The 21,026-nt window shown below is 51.3% G+C and overlaps 1 protein-coding gene across 1 annotated transcript; it reads right to left on the bottom strand.

Annotated features, from left to right (window-relative positions):
* Positions 1–950: 950 nt before the first annotated feature.
* CACNG7 (calcium voltage-gated channel auxiliary subunit gamma 7) lies at positions 951–19,830 on the bottom strand. The gene is made up of 6 exons (XM_079118269.1): positions 19,669–19,830; positions 16,919–17,143; positions 16,220–16,306; positions 15,725–15,865; positions 2,254–2,399; positions 951–1,880 (listed from the first exon to the last, which is right to left on the bottom strand). The coding sequence occupies exons 2-6, from the start codon at positions 17,112–17,114 to the stop codon at positions 1,623–1,625; spliced, it is 828 nt and encodes a 275-aa protein (XP_078974395.1). The 5' UTR covers positions 17,115–17,143; positions 19,669–19,830; the 3' UTR covers positions 951–1,622.
* Between the last annotated feature and the right edge of the window lie 1,196 nt (positions 19,831–21,026).

The raw sequence follows: 21,026 nt of genomic DNA, 5'->3' as shown, positions 1-21,026 counted from the left end.
ATGGAATTGTGTCAGCAGTGACTGTTGACTCTGTGTGATCTTGGTTGGGTCCTTTACCTCTCTGAACCTATCTGCACAAGGAGGCCAGTCAACCCCTCACCGGGGAGTGGAAGAAGGCTGTATGAAGCAGTGAAAGTGGAAAGGCGAGTAACAATAACAGTACCCTACGTGATGGTAGTCATACCAAGAGAATTGTTACAGTCCGACCCACGGGCTTGCTGTCCTCATACTTAACACGACCGAATGAAAGTGCTGTGGTTGATTATGATTAAGTACCCTCCAAACCAATCTAATCTTATTCGGCAGCACTTTAAGCCCCCTCCCTTTGGACAAGAAGAGACGTGTTTGAAATAAAGTTTATTGAAGTTTCTGTCGATATTTACATATGATACACGGTAAATAACAGAGCCAGGCCCCCCACCCCTCCCTTTTCCCCACCTCCCAGGCCCCCCTCCCCCCAGCCTCATTAAAAATCGCTGCGTAAAGACAGGTTAACTGCTGCGGGCCCCCCTCCCAACTAAGATGCAAACTAAAAGCCCCCGTCCCTCCCCTGCCCCCTCCCCCCACCCGGGGGGGGGCCATTCTGGTTCCGTGTACAACACTGTGCTACCTCGCCCCTCCTCCCCTAATAAGGGGGTGGGTGGGTGATTTCCTGGTGTCCTCCCCTTCCCCCCAATCTGTCCACGGGGGCGGACGGGCCCTTAAAAGAGGCCAGAGTTGGGGGTGTGAGATGGGAAGAGGGACATCAATGAGGAGAAGTGCCAGAAAATGGAAGACAAAGGTTTTGGGGGGTGTCGACCCCCGCTACTGCCCCTCCCTCCCCCGACGGGGCCTCGAGGGGGGAGAGGCGGGCACAGGTGTGCAGATGGCGCGGGGAAATCCCCTCCACCCTAGGGTCCCCACCTTTGACGTTCGGAGAGCGGGGCTGGATGCACCTAGGGGCTTAGGTAGAGCAGGTGGAGGGAGGAAAGGGGCGGAGGGGGGGAGGAGGAAGACAGGCCAGGGAAGCTGAGACAGCAAGAAGATCGGTTAGAACTCCTAGAAGACAGACACCTTCAGGAGGCAGGAAAGGCCCAGCCGGCGACAAGGAAGGGGGTCTCGCACAGGAGAGAGGGGGCGGCAAAGACCGAGTTAGCCAGACTCCAGTCCCACTCCCCACCTGGGCTATGGGCGGAGCAGGCACCCAAATACCCGGTAGGTCAGGAGAGGAGTTGGGGCACAGGGAAGAAGATGCTCGGCACTCCTGGCGGCTGCCGAACCCACTCTCCAGCCCAGCGCCCCTGCAGTGAAGCGGGCTGCAGCTGGGCTCCCGGGTGCTGGGCTGAGCCGCCTCTGGCGCCAGGTGCACCGACCAGGTGAAGGGGCGGGGCCAACTGCCTGGGCGTGGCCGTATGCGAGGCGAGACCGCAGGGCGGGGTCATTTTGAAGTGGAAGGAACCAATGGAGAGGAGAGGTAGGAAGGTGGGAGGAGCCATTGAAAAGAGGGCGGGTGAGGGGCGGGGCCTAAAGTTGGAGCGGCGTACTCCGGCCGGAACCAGGAGTCCCAGGCAGGGGCTGCATTTCGGGAGGCCGGCGGGGAGGGGCAGGGCGAGGGGCGAGGGGATGCTCGGAGCAGCCGCGCCTCAGCAGGGAGAGGTGGAGATGTGCAGGTGGTCGGGGTACTTGATGGCGGGAGGGTAGTTCTGCGTCATTTGGATAGAGACGTCGCTTGAGATGTCCGAAGGGCTGCGGCCCCGGCGCCACGCCTCGGGCTGCAGAAACTGGCCCGAGTAGTCGGAGCAGTCGCTGAGCCGGGGACGGTAGAAGGCCGGATGCGGGCGGTACATCTCCTCCTCCGCGTAGCGCTTGGTGAACAGGTACACCGACATCACGCCGGCCCCCTGCGGCAAGGCACCGTCAGAGTCCAGAGGCGTCCCCTCACTGCTTACCCCGGGAATCAAGAGTCCCCTCCTCTCGCAGAACCCAGGAGTCAAGGCTCCAGTCCGCTCTTCCCCCAAGCCCACGAAGCCCAAACCCTCAGGTCCCCCCTCTTCCTCAAGACCAGGAGGACCAGTCCCCATTCCTCACCAGGACCCCAGGAATTGGAGCTCCCAGATTCCTCCTCTCCAGGACCCAGGGGTTTGACCTCAATCCTCCCACCTCCCTTATAACCCAGAGCCTACATCCCTGGCCTCCTCTTCCTCCTGGGTCCAGGAATCAGGCCCCCACCCCCTCCTCACTTGAATTCTAGAGTCTGGGCCCCACCGACATCACCTCTTTGAGCAGGAAGGAGGAAGCAGCGAAGGCAAAAGACCACCCATAGCGATAATGAAAATACTGCTCCGAGCTGCTGGGCCTGTTCATGACCTCGTCATTGATGCTGGAGATGTAAAGAACCAAGCCCACCACCAAGGAGAGGCCTAGGAGGAGAAGAGCAGGTGCCCTTGGTGCAAAAGGAAGTGGTACCCCAGTCCCACATCATTGTCTTCCCTCCCACCATGTCCAGGACTAACTTCTGTCCTTTAAAGCACCTCCTGTGCTGGACCTTCGTTAGGCACAGGGAGTCCAGAGAGGACTAGCAATCTCTCTCTTCACCCTTCCCAGAGGAACCCACCATCCAGAAGCTCACAGTGCAGTTGGGGAAGCTAAAGTGGACACGGACCAACAGTCACACACATGGCGGTATGAGCAATAAGGGGCGTGGCACCAAGCTCGGTGGGATCCAGAAGAGACCCAAAGCCACTTGGGGCAGAAGCAAGGGGAATCAGGGAAAATTGTCTTCGTCCAAGTCCTAAAGGAGGAGGCCCACCATTCCTGGCATGGGGAACAGCCTGGGCAAGATTTGGTGGGGGCGCACTGAGCTGGTCTATCCATGTAGATATAACCTGGACAGCAGCCACAGAACTGCAGCTAGAGAAGGGAGCAGGGACCAGGTCCTAATAGGCCTTGAGTGCCAGGCTGAGGAGCTGGGTATGATGGGTATGATGCCAAGGGTTCTGGGGAGCCACAGTGGTTTGGGGCAGAGGAAGGACACAGGCAGATCGGAGTGTTAGAAGATCCTTTTGTGGCTTTGGTATTGTGAGCATATGGGCAGGGAGACACTGGAGTTGTGATATTCTATGGGGAAGAGGACGAGGCCTGAGCTGGGGATAATAACTGCAACAGTGACAACATCAATGATCATAGCAGCTACTTATGTGGGCCTTGGCTCATGCCAGGTGCTGTTCTCAGCATTCTATAGAGAGCAACTCATTCAAAACTTACAACAATGCTTTGAAGTAGACACATTTCCTCACCACTTACAGCTGAAGAAATAGAGGCACATGGAGCACGTGGAGAGGAAAAGTCTGGCTCGAGAATTTCAAAAGGCAAATATCACTTTCATAAGTTGAATTCTGCTTTTAATAGCAGCCAGACCAGGGTTACTTAAAGAGGATATAAAGCTCCTTGTCCTAAATTGATCTAACTTAAACCCCAGAGTCCTACAAATAAATGTTGCCTGCCTGTCATACCCAGAATAAATCCGAATTCCTCTCATTGCCTCCAGCAGGGGTCTGAAAACCATGGCCCATAGACTAAATCCAGTGCACCTCCTGTTTCTGAACAGCTTTTATATAATTAAATGGTCGAAAAATAAGTCAAGAGAAGAATGATATTTTGTAGCATGCAGAAAGTATATGGCTTTCTTTTGGCAGTTCTTCAAAAAGTTAAAGATAGAATTACCATATGACCCAGCAATTCCACTCCTAGGTATATACCCAAGGGAATTGAGAACATATGTTCACCCAAAAAATTGTACACAAATATTTGTAGCAGCATTCCTCAGTAGCCAAAAAGTGCAAACAGCCTGCATGTCCACCAGCTGCTGAATGGATAAATGGACGGTGGTCCATCCACAAAAGGGACATCATTCAGCCTGCAAAGGGATGGACGCTGGTCTAGGCTGCCACAGGGATGCACAGGAAACTGCTCCAAGAAAGACGCCAGATGCAAAAGACCACACACCATGTGACCCCATTTGTACTGAGAATAGGCAACTGCATGGAGACAGGAAGTGGATTAGTGGCTGCCAGGGCCTAGGAGGGAGGCCGTTCCAGAGTGAGATGAAGTGTTGTGACATTAGCTAAGGAGATGGAAGCACAGCTTTGGGAATCTACTAAAAACCCTATCATTCACACCATATGAATGGAATATTGTGAATCAAATTTTAAAAGTATAGGAATTCCAAATTTCTGTCCCTATAAACACAAATTTGTTGGCCCACCACCACCCCGCTTTGTTTACGTACGTATTGCTGATGGCTTTCTACTGCTGTGGAGAGCAAAGTACGGGGACAGAGACAGATGGCCAGTAAAAATGAAAGTCTTTGTGATCTGTGTCTTTGCAGAAAAATTTTCGTGACCTCCTAGATTCTAATGCGTACACTGCCTGGTCCCCACCAACCTCATCCCTGACAAGTCTTCCCTGTCCCCTGTCCTTGCTCTTCCTCGATGCACCAAGCTTGTTTCTGCCTCAGGGCGTTCACCTGTGCTGTTCCTGCCACATGGAACATGCATCTCCCAGTTTCCCTGGGTGTCTTCCTCCATGTTTGTCACCTCTTTTTTGTTCGTTTTGGTCTTAGGAATTGAACCCAGGGGCACTTAACCTGTGAGCCACATCTCCAGCCCTTTTTATTTTTTATTTTGAGACAGGATCTCCCTGAATTTCTTAGGGCCTCACTGCATTTCTGAGGCTGGCCTTGAATTTGTGATCTTCCTGCCTCAGCCTCCCAAACCACTGGGATTATAGGCCTGAGCCACCCAGTGTTTGACACCTCTTTAAAAAGGCATTTAGCAATGCCAGGTACAGTGTCACACAGCTGCTATAGTCCCAGCTACTCAGGACATGGAGGCACGCTGACTTGAGCTCACAGGTTCAAGGCTACCTGAACAACACAGTAAGACCCTGTCTCAAAATAAATAACTAGATAATAAATTCTGAAAAATGCCCTCCATCTCTAAAAACTAGAGAAATGCAGATGAAAACTGAACAGTCAGATCCAAAGCTTCCCATCATCTTGAGGTGAGACAGGGAGAAAGTGGGCGCGCAGAACAGCGTGACCCTGAGCAGGGGATTTGGCAATACCTAACAAAGCCACACATGAACCCATCCTTTACCTCAGCAATCCCACCTCTAGGAATTTATTCCGAAGGCATTCCTCTGACCTGTGAAAAATCCAGACACATAAGCGAACGCACTGCAGCGTGCTTTGTAAGTGGAGAGACTGGCAGTGCTGTCATGGAGAAGGAACACATCGTGGCACATCCGTCCAACCAAGTGCTGTGCCTCAGTGAAGCAAGAAGGAGAGAGACCTCCAGGACCCGAGGCGGCGTCAGCGACTGTCCACACCACCGCAAAGAGCGAGGCGACTCGTGATGCGTGAGCGCATGCATGCTGCCTCTTTGGCGGGAAAGAAGGACGCTCAAGGATACAAACCTGCACCTCTTCTCTGCAGAGAGGAGCACAGGAAACAAATGAGGTAGAGGTGCCAACAAGGAGAACACTTCACCTCTGGAACGGGGCAAATATGTTATATTAAAAGGTGGAATTATCAAGATGGGGGAAACTAAAATTGAATATAAACAAGTAAACGAATCTAGCCTTATATTAAATTAATAATGCAGCCACAGGAGGAAGGAGCATGACCTAAGTTAAATTTGTGTGTGGTGCTGGGGATTGAACCTGCGGCCTTGTGCATGCTAGACAAGCGCTCTACCACTGAGCCACACCCCCAGCCCCAAGTAGCTTTTAAATACAGCACTTTGCCTATATATCTCAGCCTAAAGACAAAGCAATCTTGAACCTTGCTCGATAGATTTTGTTGAGCCAGGGCGTCCAGGGGTGGCGGTTGTGAAGTTATTCCATGAGCATTGTGGGGTTGAGTGGATACGTGAATACAATGATGCTTCCAGGAGCTACAGCTTCTCACTCCCCAAGGAGGAAGCTACAAACAGGGATAAGGAAGAAAAAACCTGCAGCGTCTTGATATCATTGTAAGCTTCTGCTCCTTCAATGTGAATAGTTTCCCAGCATTCTGACCCGAAGGTCCTGAGAGAGGCACCCCCAAAGCATGGCGTACTCCAAGCCCCCTGCTCTTGGTTTCTAGCGTCATCCCCCACTAAGAGGAGCTAGAGTCCCCGAACAAACAGCCAACCTGAAGCCAGGGGCAGGGGTGGTAAAGTGTACTTTGCCTCAAAGTAAGGAACTGCTCAAAAACTGTTGGGAGCCAGGAACCACACACAGGCCTGGAATCCCAGCTACTGTGGAGGCTGAAGCAGGAGGATTGCAAGTTCAAGGCCAGCCTCAGCAACTTAGCCAGACTCTGTCTCAAAATAAAAAAGATAAATAAAAAGGGCTGGGGATGTGGCTGGGTGATAGAGGGCTTCCCTAGCATGTGTGAGGCCCTGGGTCCCATCCCACAAGAACCAGATAGAAGAACCTCCTGGTAATCAAATAGAGGAAAATATGAGCACCAAAGTGAATAATTCAATGGAAGCCACATGACACAACGAATTTTTTTCAAAAAAGTATGAGTCCATACTGATATTTCCAAAAGTTAATAAGAGGAAAGAAGGTTGGTTTAAGTAGCATAGCCACTGGTACATGAGGGTTGCGTGTGTTAGGTGCAAGAACCACCAGAGATGTGGAATCGCTAGATGACATACCTCCCCGTAGAATAGCTATTATTTGCAAAGGTAAAACCTTCCTGAATCCTGAAGGAACCCGCAGGTTCCGCCTTGAGCGAGCGATGGAGGCTAACATGCCAATAACCGGGCAGGTGGGCTCCATGCGTGCCTGTGTGCAACGCTTAGCTAGCCTCTGCTTCCTTCAGGTAGTGTTCCCACTGAGAATGCGTAACCCGGATCCACTCACGACGACACTGTGGGACAGTCTACAAAACCACTGACTGCACTGTTCAAAAACGCCAACATGAAAGATTGGGGGGAAAAAAAAGGCAGTGGAACTGTATAAAAGACGAAAGAAGAGCCTCTGCAGAGCACTGAGCTCCGCAGCACAGCGCCCCGCGAGCAGAGCCAGGCGGGCAACAGGCAGCCCACATCCCTAGAGGCGAAGAACAACTAAACCCGAGCAAAGCAGACGCCAGGAAGTCCAGAGGGAAATGTCCTCATGTGCATTCTTTGTGCAAACTTGAAGGTGCACGGAAGCGCTCAGAGGCTTCGGTCAGCCTCTGAGTTTCTAAGAAGTGTTCAGAGAGATGGAGTCTGCCAAGGAGTAGGAAAATTGGAAGACAGGGCAAAGGCGGAATGAAAGAGAAAGGAACACCTAGATCCCTCCCGAAGGGGAAACAAAAATGAAGTTCGAAGGTCTCAATGCCCCCAAGAGGCCTCCGATGGCCCTTTTCTGTTCTGTTTGGAGTATCAAAGGAGAACACCTCGGCCTGTCCACTGGTGACACTGCAAAGAATCGGGGCCGAGCTCAAGCAGAAAGAGGAAAGGCATACGGCAGCCCATGGAGCCGAAGGGAAGCCTGCAGGGCAAGGAGAGGGTCCTCGAGGCCCGAGGAAGCCAAACCAAGCCAGAAGAGGGAACCCGGGATGAGATGGGGAGGAGGGGGAGGGGGGCCACCGGGAAGGAGGAGTCGGGGGAGGAGGGAGAGGGGTGGGGCGTGGGAGGGATGATTTGGATTTTTTCTCCTCTTTACAGCATGTAATCCCCCTGGAAATAGTGTATTCCTTTCAAAGAGAAAAAAATGAAAAAAAATTTTTAAAGATGAAAGGAGATTAAAGAGACACAGGAAATACAAACCATGATGCTAGATTAGATCCTGAGTTGGAAAAAAAACAATGACCGCACAGTTTTGGGACAACTGCTGCAATCTGGGAATGGACTACGTATTAGCTATAAATATTAAACTTCCTGAACTTGATTATTACACTGTGGTTTCATAAGAAAATGCCCTTAGGCTGGGTGCATTGGCAGATGCCTGTAATCCCAGTGGCTTGGGAGGCTGAGGCAGGAGGATCTCAAGATCAAAGCCAGCCTCAGCAAAAGCAAGGAACTAAGCAACTAGTGAAACCCTGTCTCTAAATAAAATACAAAATAGGGCTGAGGATATGGCTAAGTGTGGAGTGCTCCTGAGTTCAATCCCCAGTACAAAAAAAAAAAAAAAAAATCCTTATAGCTGGGTATGGTAGTGCAAGTCTGCAATCCCATTGACTCCAGAAGATGAGGCAGGAGTATCAAAAGTTCAAGACCAGCCTGGGAAATTTAGCAAGGCCCTGTCTCAACATTTAAAAAAAGGACTAGGGTACTGACGATATAGCCTATCTCATAGGGTGCTTGTCTAACATGCGGAAGGACCGGGGTTCAAATCTCCAGTTAGGTGGGGTGGAAAAAAAGTCCAAAAACAAACAAACAAACAAAACTAGACAACAAAAGGACTGGGGATGAAGTTCAGTAGTAAAGTGCCCCTGGGTTCAATCCTCAGTACCAGGAAAAAAAAATGCCTTTGTTCTTAGGAGAGACTTGCTAAACTATTTAGGGGTGAAGTGTTTGCAACTTATACTCAGGTATCCTGGATAGGTGTGTGTATACATAATGTATATATGACATGTATGTAACATGCATGTACACAGGGTACATGTACATGTTGGGGGAGAGCAGCAATTGTTAAAAGCTTGTCTAGGTGAACGCTGACAGTTCATGGTATTCTTTTTGCAACTTTCCCAGAGGTTTGCATTTTTTTCTAAAACAAAATGTTTAACATAAAAACACACCCACAAACAGGACTTCTTCCCAGGTGCCACAGTGTGGCCTTGGAAATTACTTCTTTATTCCTAAGAGAAAAGCCTCCTCATCAATGGAGAGCTCTGAGGGGCACTACCTGTACCAAGGGCTCAAGCTTCCCACTGCCGAGGCTGACACAGGCAGCAGGTAGGGACAGCCTGACATTAGTTGCCACTGAGTGATGTGATCCAAAGGTCATGGCAGCACCTGACTTTTCTTGCTAGCCACATTTAATTTGCACGTCACCAAAGCCTCTAGTCTAGACAACTTCCAGCTTACAGAAAATACGAGAAAGAGCAATACATTCAATGAGGAAAGAGTCAAGTGAGTGCAGGATGGGGATATGCTATGGGACCCCCTGTCCTTCAGGGAGTGATGTGTGAATCAAGCTGAAAATGCCTGAACCAGAGATCAATCCTAGTATCTCAGAAAAAGGACCAGACGTGAAGCATCTGCAGATGGATGGAACGCAGGAGGACGTCCACAGCACCACCTACCTACGAAGTGCTCCTGCCAAAAAAATAAAATAAAATAAACCAACCCAGATCTGCCTCAGCTTCCTCTAGACCTTAGATGGCTGAAACGTATCACACCGCAGCACGGGGACACGACTGGGAAACTCCAGAACGGGGGAATTCTACACTACAAATGACCAGATTGCTACAAATTACAAATGTAAAAACCATATAAACAAGGAGAGGAACTAAGATTAAAAGTCTTCAGAGATCTATCAACTAAATGCTCATGTGGAATTTGGATCCTGATTTGCAGCAAACTAGTCATAAAAAGGCACTGATGAGCCCAGCCAGTAGGACTGAGCACTAACCAGATAAGAGAAGATATTAAGCAATTCTTATTTGTTTGGGCTTGATAATGGCAACGTGGCTATAGTAAATAAAAGAGTACTTCTAAGTCAGGGATATACTAAAATACTTATGGACAAAATAGGTTGCAGTCTGAGGCTGGCTTTAAAATAAGGCAGCAGAGTACAGAAAGGGGACATGGCGGTGTGACTATAAAAAGCCCGCCATATGCTGGCAATCGCTGGAACCCAGTGAAGGGTGCCCGGGGCTTCCCTAACCAGTCTTTCCATATTTTCAGAATGAAATATATTTTGAAAGTCAGTGTTGGGAAAGAAAAACTGTGGCACAACCAGTCTAGATGAAAAAAGAGTTATTAATGAAATGCCATGTGTGGACCTAGATTCGATCTTGGTTCTGAACGGAAAGCTCAAAAGGATAGTCTTCTCTCCTTCCCTCCTCCTTCCCTCCCTCCTTTTCTCCTTCCCTCCTCCCTCTCTTCCTCCTTCCTTCCCTCCTCCTTTCCTTCCTTCCTTTCTTCCTTCTTCTTTCTTTCCCTCCTCCCTCCCTCTCCTCTCCTCCCCTCCCCTCCCCTTCTCCTTCCTTTCTTCCTTCCTTCCTTCCTTCCTTCCTTCCTTCCTTCCTTCCTTCCTTCCTTCCTTCCTTCCTTCCTTCCTTCCTTCCTTTCCCTACAATGTCAAGTATGGAAACTTGAAGTAAGGCCTCCTGCATGCTAGGTAAGTGCCCTCCAAATGAGCTACACCCCCAGTTAAAAAAAAAAAAGACATTCTTGAGATAACTGGGAGAGTAAGAAAATGGATTATATCATATTGTGGAATTTTTGTCAATTTTAACTGTGCTAATGGCCTTGCTATCCTATGGAAGAGTGTCTGCATCCTTAAAGGATGCATGCTAACATTTACTTTTCAGAGATGAACTATCACAATGCCTGCAACTTACTTTCAAATAAAAAGCCCCCCCCCCCCCAGAAAAAAATGGGTATGGTGTGTGTAAAAAGGAGTGGAAGACAAATCTTTCAAATCGGAGAGATTCAGATGGGGTCCTGGAGCGACGGCTCTGCTCTCCTTCCCTAACCGGCTTGTCTGTCTTTGCCCCTGCTTGTCACTTCTTTATTGTATGCCTCCCCAGCTCACAAGGAAGCTGGGGACGCCACTGAGCCAGGACGAGTCCCCTTGGTCCTCCTCCATTGCATTCTTGGCACCTAACACAATACCCAGCACAGCTAAGCAGAGGAATACCCTTGCCTGGCAAATGGAACCTTTGGAAAAGAACATTAGTTGCCTTTATTATTTCTTTTAAATTTTAACTCACATATATTTTTGTGGCACTGGAGATTATATCCAGGTAGCAGTCTACCAAGGAGCTACACCCTGACCCCCCCTTTTTTTTTATTCTGAGACAGAGTCTTGCTAAGTTGCTAAGGCTGGCCTCAGATTTGCCATCCTCCTGCCTTAGCCTTCAGAGTCGCTGAGATTAAAGATGTGCACCACTGTGCCTGGCCTGCTCTTTGATTTGTTCCAAATCCTATGATCCCTTCATCCCTTCTAGTAGTAAAACTTTCCTTACTCTGGATGCCATAGCACTTCCAACATCTAGTATTCCATAATTTTGACACTCAAGAAGCAAGAGCCTGAGAAGTGCTACCAGTGGAAAGCACTTGAGACAGGTTTGAAGATGGACAGGTTTAGAGAAAAGGAAAACCACTTGGTGCCTAAGCCAAACACAGGAGTCATCTCCATCCCTCTCTCTCTCCACACAAAGAATGGTCACTCACCAAATGGTCCACTTTACTTCCGGGTCCTTCATGTATCGAAACCCTTCCTGTAGCCCCAAATGCCTAGTCCTGGCTGGGCCCTTGTTCTCTATGCCCATGATGTTGCTTCAAACAGATCCTGGCTCTCTCTAAAAGCAGACAGTCTACCCCTGTGTGAGCTCAACTCCTCCTCAACTTGCTGCTTCCCACAAGGGAAGGCAGCCACGGTCAGCCTGGCAGTCCAGGATGATCCACCTGCTGACCACCCTGCCTCTTGGCTCAGTCCCGCCCAGACGTGGGGCCTGAGCTTTACATTACAATTCTAAATAGCAAACAGTCTCCACAAGCAGAGCCAGAAGCAGGGTCTATAACACTTATCTCCAATGAGGAAAAGACTTTTTAAACAGTAAGCCAGTCTTTCCTTTCTCCATCCTGGCCATTTCACTGTGCTCTGATTCCAAAACACAACAACAACACACTTTTCTTTTCCCTTTTTCTCCCTCCCTTCCCCCTTCCTGTCTCTGTAATCCGACTCTCTTCCCACTCTCTCAACTATCGACTACACCTGTCTCTTCTTAGATCGCAGTAGGCGAAACCAATCTGAATAGAACCAACCTGGCTTCACAACAATGGGGTTTCAGCACCATGGACAGCTGCCCTGGAGCCTCCTCTACACGTGCTGTGACCATATTTCCATGCAAGGCAGTTTCCTTTCTGCACTGGAAAAATCCTCCCTCGCCCTTTCAGCATCAACGCAGATGCCACCTCCTCTTGGGATCCCTCCCTGGCCACACCCCATGCCACCGTACTCTCTCAGGAGCATGCATCTTCCCTTTCCAGGACCCCTGAATGGTCGCTCCGCCTTTTACACTCTTCCTCTCTATACACACTCTGGCGTCTACTTCACAACAACTCATCTTGGCTCTGCAGACACAAATGAGCACAGGTTTGAAAAGGTCCCTGCCCTTCTGGAGTTTGCAGTCTGGTACAAGGAGACTGAAAACAAGCAAGACGAGAACAGCGATAAATACCATGAAGATGTCTAAGGGATTGCTGGGTTTGTCAGAGAAGGCAACTCCAAGGAGAAAAAGGAGGATCTGGAGGAAGAGACCCACACAGGGAGGAATGTGGGTTAGACATCCTAAGGTCAGGCTGAGATCCACTTTCCCAGAGCAAAGAGTGCTAATGGGTCAGGAAGTGGGGTCAGAGGTTGAGCAGAGCTTGTAGGCTGGAGTATGCACTCTGGTGTTTTCTAAGTACGGTGGGTGTCCACCCACGGGATATGAGCAGGGGGTGACAGGCTCTGACCAAGGCCCAGCTGCACTGTGATGGGCAGCATCTGAACTCCTGTTGTGTCTCCAGTGCCAAGCCCTGGGCCTGGTACACAGGATGTGCATGACTGCATGAGTGAGCAGGGCACCAGTCGGGGCAAGGGTGGGGTGCATATGCTGCGTGCATGTGCTCGCCTCTTATGGCCTAGAAAAGGAAAATCAATGCCACTCCTGCTTCCCCCTCCCTCAGCAAAGTCATGTGGTTCCATTGATCCCCTTGTGATGTCCTTCTCTCTGCCAGCTGTCCAACTGCCCCTGTGCCCACACCTCCATCCTGGCACAGACCTCACCTGCCCCTGCCTGGAGCACTGCACAGGCCGCTTCCTCTATTTTACCACCTCCAGTCTCTAGTCCATGTCCAGAACAGTTCCTCCGGGAGGCTTAACCCCCAGGAATGCCCCTCTCCCTCCTCTGCCCCCACCCCCACCACTTTCTCCAGAACTGAATGCCAAATCCATCAATGACCCCTCCCTGGGCAATTCCTGTTTCTCTCTGAGACTCAGGGTCCTTGTTGTGAACAAGAGGTGATAGGCCAGGTCATCCTGTGCCAAGATCTCAGGTACTGGTGTTAGGTCCATCCTTATCCTCTCCTTTTAAACTTCCTTTGTTTTCAGGATGTTTAATGTTGGTGGGGCAGTGTAATGCCATGGTGAAGGAGGAATCCACCGAACAATTTAGCCTCTGAGTATTTATTTTTCTTTCCTCATTGGTAAAATGGAGACAATAATGGTATCTGGCTTATAAGGTCAAGATAAATAAGTAACTTAATATGTATCAAGTGCTCAGAACTGCTGGCCCACCATGCTGCATAAAGCCAGTGGCTGTTGCGACTGTTACCTCTGCATTTCAGGACTTGTTCATGTGTTTCCCTACATGTTGAGCACTTATTATTTCAGTCCAGGCACTTTATACCCATGATCTAGATCAGGGGTTGGCCAACTACAATTTGGTTCGCCATGTGTTTTTGTATGGGTTTCCAGCTAAGAATGGCTTTTGCATTTTTTTGTCTACTTGTGGGGAAAAACAAAAATATAAGAAGTGTAACATTGCATAACACATGAAAATTGCATCAAATTCAAATTTTGGGGTCTATAAATGAAGTATTATTGGCAACAGTTCAACAGGGAAGGCTTTACCTCACCTAGGTAATAAGCGTTAGTGGTAGGATTTGAATCCAGGTCTTTCTAGGTTCACCCCCTGTGCCTCCACCCACAGTACCCCATAAGCCTGAAGGCACAGGAATGGTGCTTTGGGATAGAACACATTGGTCATAGTCTATGAAATAAACTCAGGGAAGGGGTTCAGATGTAAAGTTTGATCTCTTCCAAATGATTCTCTTGTTGGATCAGAAGTCTGACTTCCAGCACCCTGACTGCATCACTGACCCTCAGCTTGACCTTGGGCAGGCAGTTCCTGGTGCAGTGGTATGAACACGTGGCTTGGAATCAGAATACCCTTGATTCTAATCCCAGTTCTGCCATTGACTGGCTGTGTCGCCTCCCCCAGTCTGCTTCCATTTCTGTGAACTGCAAACAATGGGGCTTTCCTCCTAATGTTTTGGGTAGGTTGAATAAAAATCCCCATGCTACCTACTCTTGCCCCATTTTCTCTCTCTAGGCCACTATTTTTCCATCTGAAAAATGATGAGACCTTTCTGCTCTGACGCTCTCAGATGGTGATATTCTACATGTCTTATTTTAGCTCTGTCTGGCTCCACATGCCATGATCCAAGTTTGCACAGAGGTTGCACCCTGGTTTCCCTGGAAAAGGTCTCATCAGGCCATGTTGAAGGCTCAGCGGAGGTGTGGCCTAGAGAGGGTTGGATGAGGAGCAGGGAGGATACTGGAGGAGGGGACACTGAAGATGCTTCTTCCACCCTGCACAGGTAACTGGAAAGACAGAGTCAAGTGCAGCTCCGGGGGACAGAGTGGAGGTAAGACCCATAGCAGGGTTTGTTTATAAAACATCGGCTGAGATGCAAGTACCTGACTTCAGTTCAAGTAAACTGTGGCAAATTAATTCAAACTGAATTGGAGAACTGAGTCAGAATGAATTGGGGTCAGCTGGACTGGACTGACAGCCTTCCCACATTTGAGCTGCACTGAGCTAAGTTGGACTGAACTGGATTGCACTGAGCTGAAATTTGGAAGGGTAAAACTCCAGAATGAACTCTACTCTGGAACTCTGGACAATAGAGTCATCAGGGACCAATTTTTACTGGTATCTTGGGCAACTCTCTACACAATTCTGGATCTCACTATCCCACTTTATCAAGCCCGTGATGATAACAACTCTGAGATGTTATGAGAGGAATATGAGATCATACAAAGAGTCTTGAACCTCAAAAGAAAGAAAAAAGAACTGTAAACAAATACCAAAGTCTAATTAATCATTTAGGGTTAATTGAACCAACACCTGAAATTTACTTTGAAATACATGTAAAAAGTACGAGAGATGAATGGACGGTTAGAAAAAATAGATAGAGGGACAGATACAGGATAACAGAAATCTAGCAAGATGCCAATAGCTGACCCAAGTCCTGCATATATGTGTTCACTATGAAACTTTTGACTTTCTCTTTGAGAAAAATTAAAAATGTTACACAGAAAATGAAGAGCCTTTTAAACTGTTAATTGTTAAAATATCAGTGGTGGTTAAAAATATAGCTCTGGAGGCGACTTGCGTGCCTTTGATTCCCAGCTCTGCCTCTCACTAGTTGTGTGGCCCTCAGCAAATGACTTCATTCCTCTGAGTGTCTGCTTCCATATCTGTACAATGGGGCTATTAATAGCACTCACCTCATAGGGTTGTTGTGTCAGAACAGAACCGGGCACCTAATTAGCACCCAGAACGCATTTAGAGGATTTGGTCCTCTAAACAATGCTGTGCAATGGGCACAGTGCTAGCTTCATGAAGGAAAGTGGGGTTCAGAGAGGTTCTGCAACTCCTCCCAAGACACACAACAAGGAAACAGCTTTCTAATTGGGAGAGGGGTCACAATTTCTGAAACTTGAAACAGTCCCCCCAGTCTGCAAGTCCTTTCCTTGGGCTCACCTGACAGGATGAAGAAGATGCCAGAAACGAAGGCTAGAATGGTCCTCTGCGGGCGTATGTGGCCGATGTTGCTGATAACGAAGGCCGTGAAAACGAGGAACAGGCTGACCATGGGGAAGGGAGTGGCTGTGCGCACTGTCTCTGGGAGAGGTGGACAGCAGGAGAGACAGGGTGAGGGGTTCTCTCCAGTGGGACGCCTCCCCTTGCATTGCCATCGCCCTGGTCTCTTCGGCTCCTCCCTTTCCCCTTGGCTCCTCCCCTTCCTGATACTTCCCATTGCCTCCAGCCCTCTCCAGGCCACGCCCCTGGCTTGATCCCACCCCTTTCTTGTGACTCCTCCCCATCCAGGTCCTTTCAGCCCTGCCCCTATGGTTTTGCTCTGCTTTCTCCTTGCCTCGGCTGGCTCTTTCGCTTGGACCCCCCCGCCTTCCCTATGTTGCTCTTCCTCCAATGACCCCCTTTGTTGCCCGGGCACTTCCCCGCTCTTCCCCTCACTCAAAATATTCTCCGTGTTTTCCGTCACCAAGTTGATCTCCGGTTCAAGAAAGTATTCCGAGGCCACGCAGCGACCCTTCTCTCTACCTGTGGGAAGACAAGGATGGTAGAGCCAGATGACAGGGAAACGCCAGAGAGGTGGTCAGGTGCAGGACGGACAGTGAGCCCCCAGGGCGAGATGCCAGACCTCCCCTGAGGGTTTTGGGCTGTTCTATTATTAGGAGTGGGGAAGGGGTGGGCAGGATGATTAGGAGTTCGTCCGAGTTGCCCTGGGGACACCTGGATGGAAGAGGGCAGGGCCCTGAGTCCTACGTGAGGAGAGGAGGCCATGCACCAAGGGCTGTGGGACCAGAGGAGGATAAGACCGGCAGGGCCAGGATTCCTAAAAGGCAGAGTTCTCTGTGGTCCAGCCCATGCCACACTGAAACTGTCCAGAGGACAAGTTCTGACTCTAGACTACTGAGTCTAAGGGCATAAGCAGAGCAGGGCTGGGCAGGGAGTCTGAGGACCTGAGGTTTGTCTGAGCATCAGGCTCCTGATCTAGCAAATAAAGGGTTAGGCTTGGGGCTCCACACAGAGATTGGGCTTCCAGGAAGGAAGCAGGATCAATCTCTGCATTTCGGAGACACGGGGGAAACGACTGTGGATAAGGACTCAGGGTCCAGGCAAGGTGAGCAGAGGGCAGGTGAACTGCGGCACCTGCAAAGAAGCAGACTCGCCAGAGGCCAGCATGCAGTGCCATCTTGACCTCGGTGGTCTGGTTCTGTGGCAGCACGGTGCCCTCCTCCATGTACAGCCAGTAGTCCGTGCTGACCGCGATGCCCACCAGGAGCAGGCCGCACGCACCGAACACGCTGCTCAACAGGGTCAGGGCGCGGCTGCTGCAGTGACTCATCCTCAGCGGCGGGGGGCGCCCTGCGGGGCCTGTGGAACCAGAAGCTGAGGTGCAGACCCCCGAGAGGAACCACCCAAGTTCCCAATCTCTGGGGCCAGTTGGAACACTGGGCGCTCGACAGAGACACTAACTCCACAACCAAACTCTCAAAGCTGATTCTATGTCCTGAACCAAGACCCCAGCCCTGCAGTCTGACTGAAGGCACCAGCTGTTGACCCCCAACCACAGGATGGGACTTCTGGGATCTGCCAACTGTGCTTTGGCTCTGGATCCAGGTCCCCAATCCCAGGTTTAGATTTCCAATCACAAGCCTCAAATCTTGACCCAGCCTGGACTTGGGTTCCAAACGTCATGGCTTTTATCAGAAACTCTAATTCCAGATTTTCAATTCTAGCACCAGGCTCCCAGTTCTAACCTCCTGCCTTGACCTGAGAACCTGGTCTTAGAATCAAGCCCCACCAGAATCCCACTCTGAGCCTGACTTGGTGACACAGAACTATTAGGCTGACTGACAGTTTCAACCCTTATTCTGCCCTGACCCAATCTCCCAGGCAAGTACTCATCATCTCAACATTGAGCCAGGACTTAGGTGCCTGGACCTGGGGTAGTGGGCTTAGCCCCTGGATGCTGTGCAACCTGCCTTGATCCAATGCCCCAATACTTTTCCTTTGGACCCTGTCTCTGAACTGCACCCAGAAATCTCCTAAGTGGGTCACTAATCAAGAATTCCTAACCCCCATACCTTGGCCTCAAACCCTTTACCTCAGGCTTACCTAAGACTTTGAGCAGAGGCCCCCAACAAAGCTTAAACTCTTGGACTTTTATTTTGACCCTAACACCCCATTCTAACACCTTGAACTTGACTCATGACCTTCTAAAACCGATCCTATGACTTGACCTCAATTTGACACTCCAACCTAAGATCATTGCCACAATCCAGAGCCAAGATTCTAGAACCCTAATTCTACCCTCCCAGATCTAGGCAGCCCCTGAACCTGGGATGCTGGGTCTTGGTTACAGGCTTCTGGATTCCAGGACAGTGAGACCCAGAGATCTGGAGCCATGATCTTGACTAGAGACTCCAGAACTCTCAAACAACAAGCTGGGATATTCTGACCCAGCATCCCAACCAGAGCAACCCAGTAAAACCAGGGATCCTCATCCTGCTGACTAACAATCAGTGCTCTTGACTCTGAAAGTCCAACCAAGGAATTTTAGGACCCCATCCCCCATCACATGACCCAAAAATTCTCTACCAGAGATTCTGCACCCTGACTTCCCACGCTAGGACTTCTAATAACAGGCAGTCTTCAACATCCAACATGAATCCAGATCCCAGCACTGGACCCTCTGAACAAGAAATCCGCAGTTCATAGCTGTGGTCTCCAATTCCAATAGGAACCCAGAGATTCCAACCAACAGGCTTCTCAGCCTGAAACTGAAGGACTCCAAGTTCCTTATCTGTAATTCTCACACCCCTTCTTCCCCTCAACCACACAATGCCATGATGTGGGGGGCTCACCTTGGGATCTTCAGCCTATCCCAGCCAGAGACCTCGACATCCCTGAATAACAGCTATCCATCATCATTTTGACTGGGAAGTTTGAGACCCCTAAATACTCCCCAAACAATGTAACCAAGACATGAGGCTCCACCTTTCTTAACCAGAATTCCTGAAACTTTGAAACTCGTCCCAGTAAGGACCCAGAGTCTAAAACAACTCCCCGTCCTCCTATTCTCAGCACTGAGAGCCCCCTGGGATCCAGAGCCCGGCGAAGCTCTACCTAGCTTTCCTCCCAACCCCCACCCCGTGGCTCCAGGGCTTGACCGCCAGTTGCCTGCTCCGCTTCCAGTCCTCTCAGCTCGGAAACAAGCATCATAAACCCCATGGCCCGACTGCCCTAGTCCAAGTAGCTGACAGCTTCCTCTGCCTCCACAACCAGCTGGGATCCTGCCCGTTTGCACCCCTTTAAACTCCCTCCTTCCTTGTTCCGTTCCTCCTTCTCTACCTGGCCGGCCCAGAGCTCCTTATTCTGCAGCCCAACCTCCTATGGGACCCTCCCCCCAGGCCTGGAGCCTCCTTCTCATCCTTTATCCCAGTCTTTCCTGAACCAGACATCTGAGTCTCTGGGGTCCTACTCCTCAACCCCAAAGTCCAAACTCCTTCTCCCTTCAATCTCTTGGGAGACGGTAACTCCCCCTTTCTGGGGACCCTTTTCCAAATTCACACCCTGCTTTTAACGGCCTGGGCCCTCCACCCTCACTCAAGGTACCGCCTTCCTCAAGGACTCTGCCCAGACCCTCCCCAGGGGCGATGGTCTCTGAGACACGGCACGGAGTATAGTTTCTCCGCTCCGGGACCCTCGGACCCCGTCCCCTGGGAATCGGAAGGCCCGATTTTCCCTACATCCACCATAGCCTCCTGAATTCGGGCGTCCTGACCGCCGGAGTCTCACCCCTGGCACCGCTCAGGCCCCCTTCTGGCCCCAGCTGCGCCTTCCAGTCCCCTCCAGGGGCGCCCCCCGGTCTTCCAGGACCCTCCCCTCGCGCTCACCTCGCTCAGGGCTGGGCGGACGCTCCGGGCCGCGGGCCCCGCAGCCGCATGACCGGCCCCGCGGCTTCCCCCGGCCGCCGCCGCCGCCGCCACCGGGGTCGCCGGTGCCCGCGCCCCCCGCCCCCGCCCCGGAGCCCGGCGTCCCGGCCCCCTCCCGGCCTCCCACCCCCCACCCCCCGCGCCCGCGGCCTCACTCGGCGGACGGAGCCGGGAGCAGGGACCGGCGGCCGCTCATTGGCTACTGCGGAGAAGGGGAGGGGCGGGGAGGGAGGGGGAAGGATGCAGGGAGGGAGGGAGATGGGCCTTGAGGATGGGGGAGGCAGAGAGGGAGAGAGAATAGGAACAGAGGCAGAGAGCCCGAGAGGGACAGGCACAAAGAGAGACCGAGGAGAGAGAGGGGGGCAGAGAGAGAGAGAGAGAGAGAGAGGGAGAGAGAGAGAGGGAGAGAGAGAGAGAGAGAGAGAGAGAGAGAGAGAGAGAGAGAGAGAGAGAGAGAGAGAGAGAGAGAGAGAGAGAGAGAGAGAGGGAGGAGAAGAGAGGAGGGGAGAGGCACGCAGAGACCTTGAGGCCGAGAGAGTCAGAGACTGGACTGGCGGGTCCGGAGACTGAGAAGACCGAGGGAAAGGAAGAGACAGAGAGAGAGTTTAAGATCCCCCACCCCCTCCACTACCGAGGCTGAGATTCTAAGGCCGAGGAAGTGGAGAGGTCAGAGACCCAAAAAGAGAAAGAAAGAGAGAGAGCGCTCAGAAACCTTGGGCCGACAGATGCTGAAATCCAGAGACCTTGAGCTTGGAGAAGAGAGAGACAGAGACAGAAAGAGAGACAGAGACAGACCCTGAGAAGGAGCGAGAGCAGGGGCAAGCGGGGTGGGGAGGTCCCCTGATAAAGACTGGGCCTCTAGCCAGGCCAGGGGCTGGAGGAGGCGGGATGGGGAGTCCCGGGCCGGGGTCCCCAGAGCAGCGGGCGGGCGCAGAGGAGCAGAGTCGGGTCCTGCAGCCGCCGCGGAGCTGGGAGCCGGGCCAACCCCCCCCCCCCGCCGTGATGTCAGCGGGGCCACTCTTAAAGGGGCAGGCCGCCCGCCGAGGGTCGAAGCGGGGGCTGGGGCCTGCGGGCATGCAATGGGGGGGTTACAGCTGCAATGATACGGGAGACAGAGGAAACCTCAGCATCCAGTTGAACTGGGGCCCGGAAACCCAGGAGCCTGAAGACCAGAAAGGATGCCAGGCCCTCAAGGGGGCCTGCGAAGCTCTGGGGCTCAATCCCCTCCAAATACACAGACAGGCATATCAGTCTCCTGGTCTGCCCGGCCCAGGGACTACATTCCCCATCAGCCCTGGCGGCCAGGGGCCGCACCTTGG

This window comes from Sciurus vulgaris (genome assembly GCF_902686455.1).
Source record: "Sciurus vulgaris genome assembly, chromosome: 17".
In the NCBI taxonomy this organism is placed as follows: domain Eukaryota; kingdom Metazoa; phylum Chordata; class Mammalia; order Rodentia; family Sciuridae; genus Sciurus; species Sciurus vulgaris.
The sequence above is the reverse complement of the archived record's forward strand: the minus strand, read 5'-3'. Positions and strand labels throughout refer to the sequence as shown.

Bases quoted from the DNA above. Each gene is read 5' to 3' on its own strand.
- CACNG7 (XM_079118269.1), bottom strand. From the start codon at position 17,114: ATGAGTCACTGCAGCAGCCGCGCCCTGACCCTGTTGAGCAGCGTGTTC. The intron at 15,866-16,219 runs GTGAGGGGAAGA...CACCTCTCCCAG, and splicing joins AAACACGGAGAATATTTTGA to AGACAGTGCGCACAGCCACT. The intron at 1,881-2,253 runs GTGATGTCGGTG...GCCTTGCCGCAG, and splicing joins CCTCCTTCCTGCTCAAAGAG to GGGGCCGGCGTGATGTCGGT.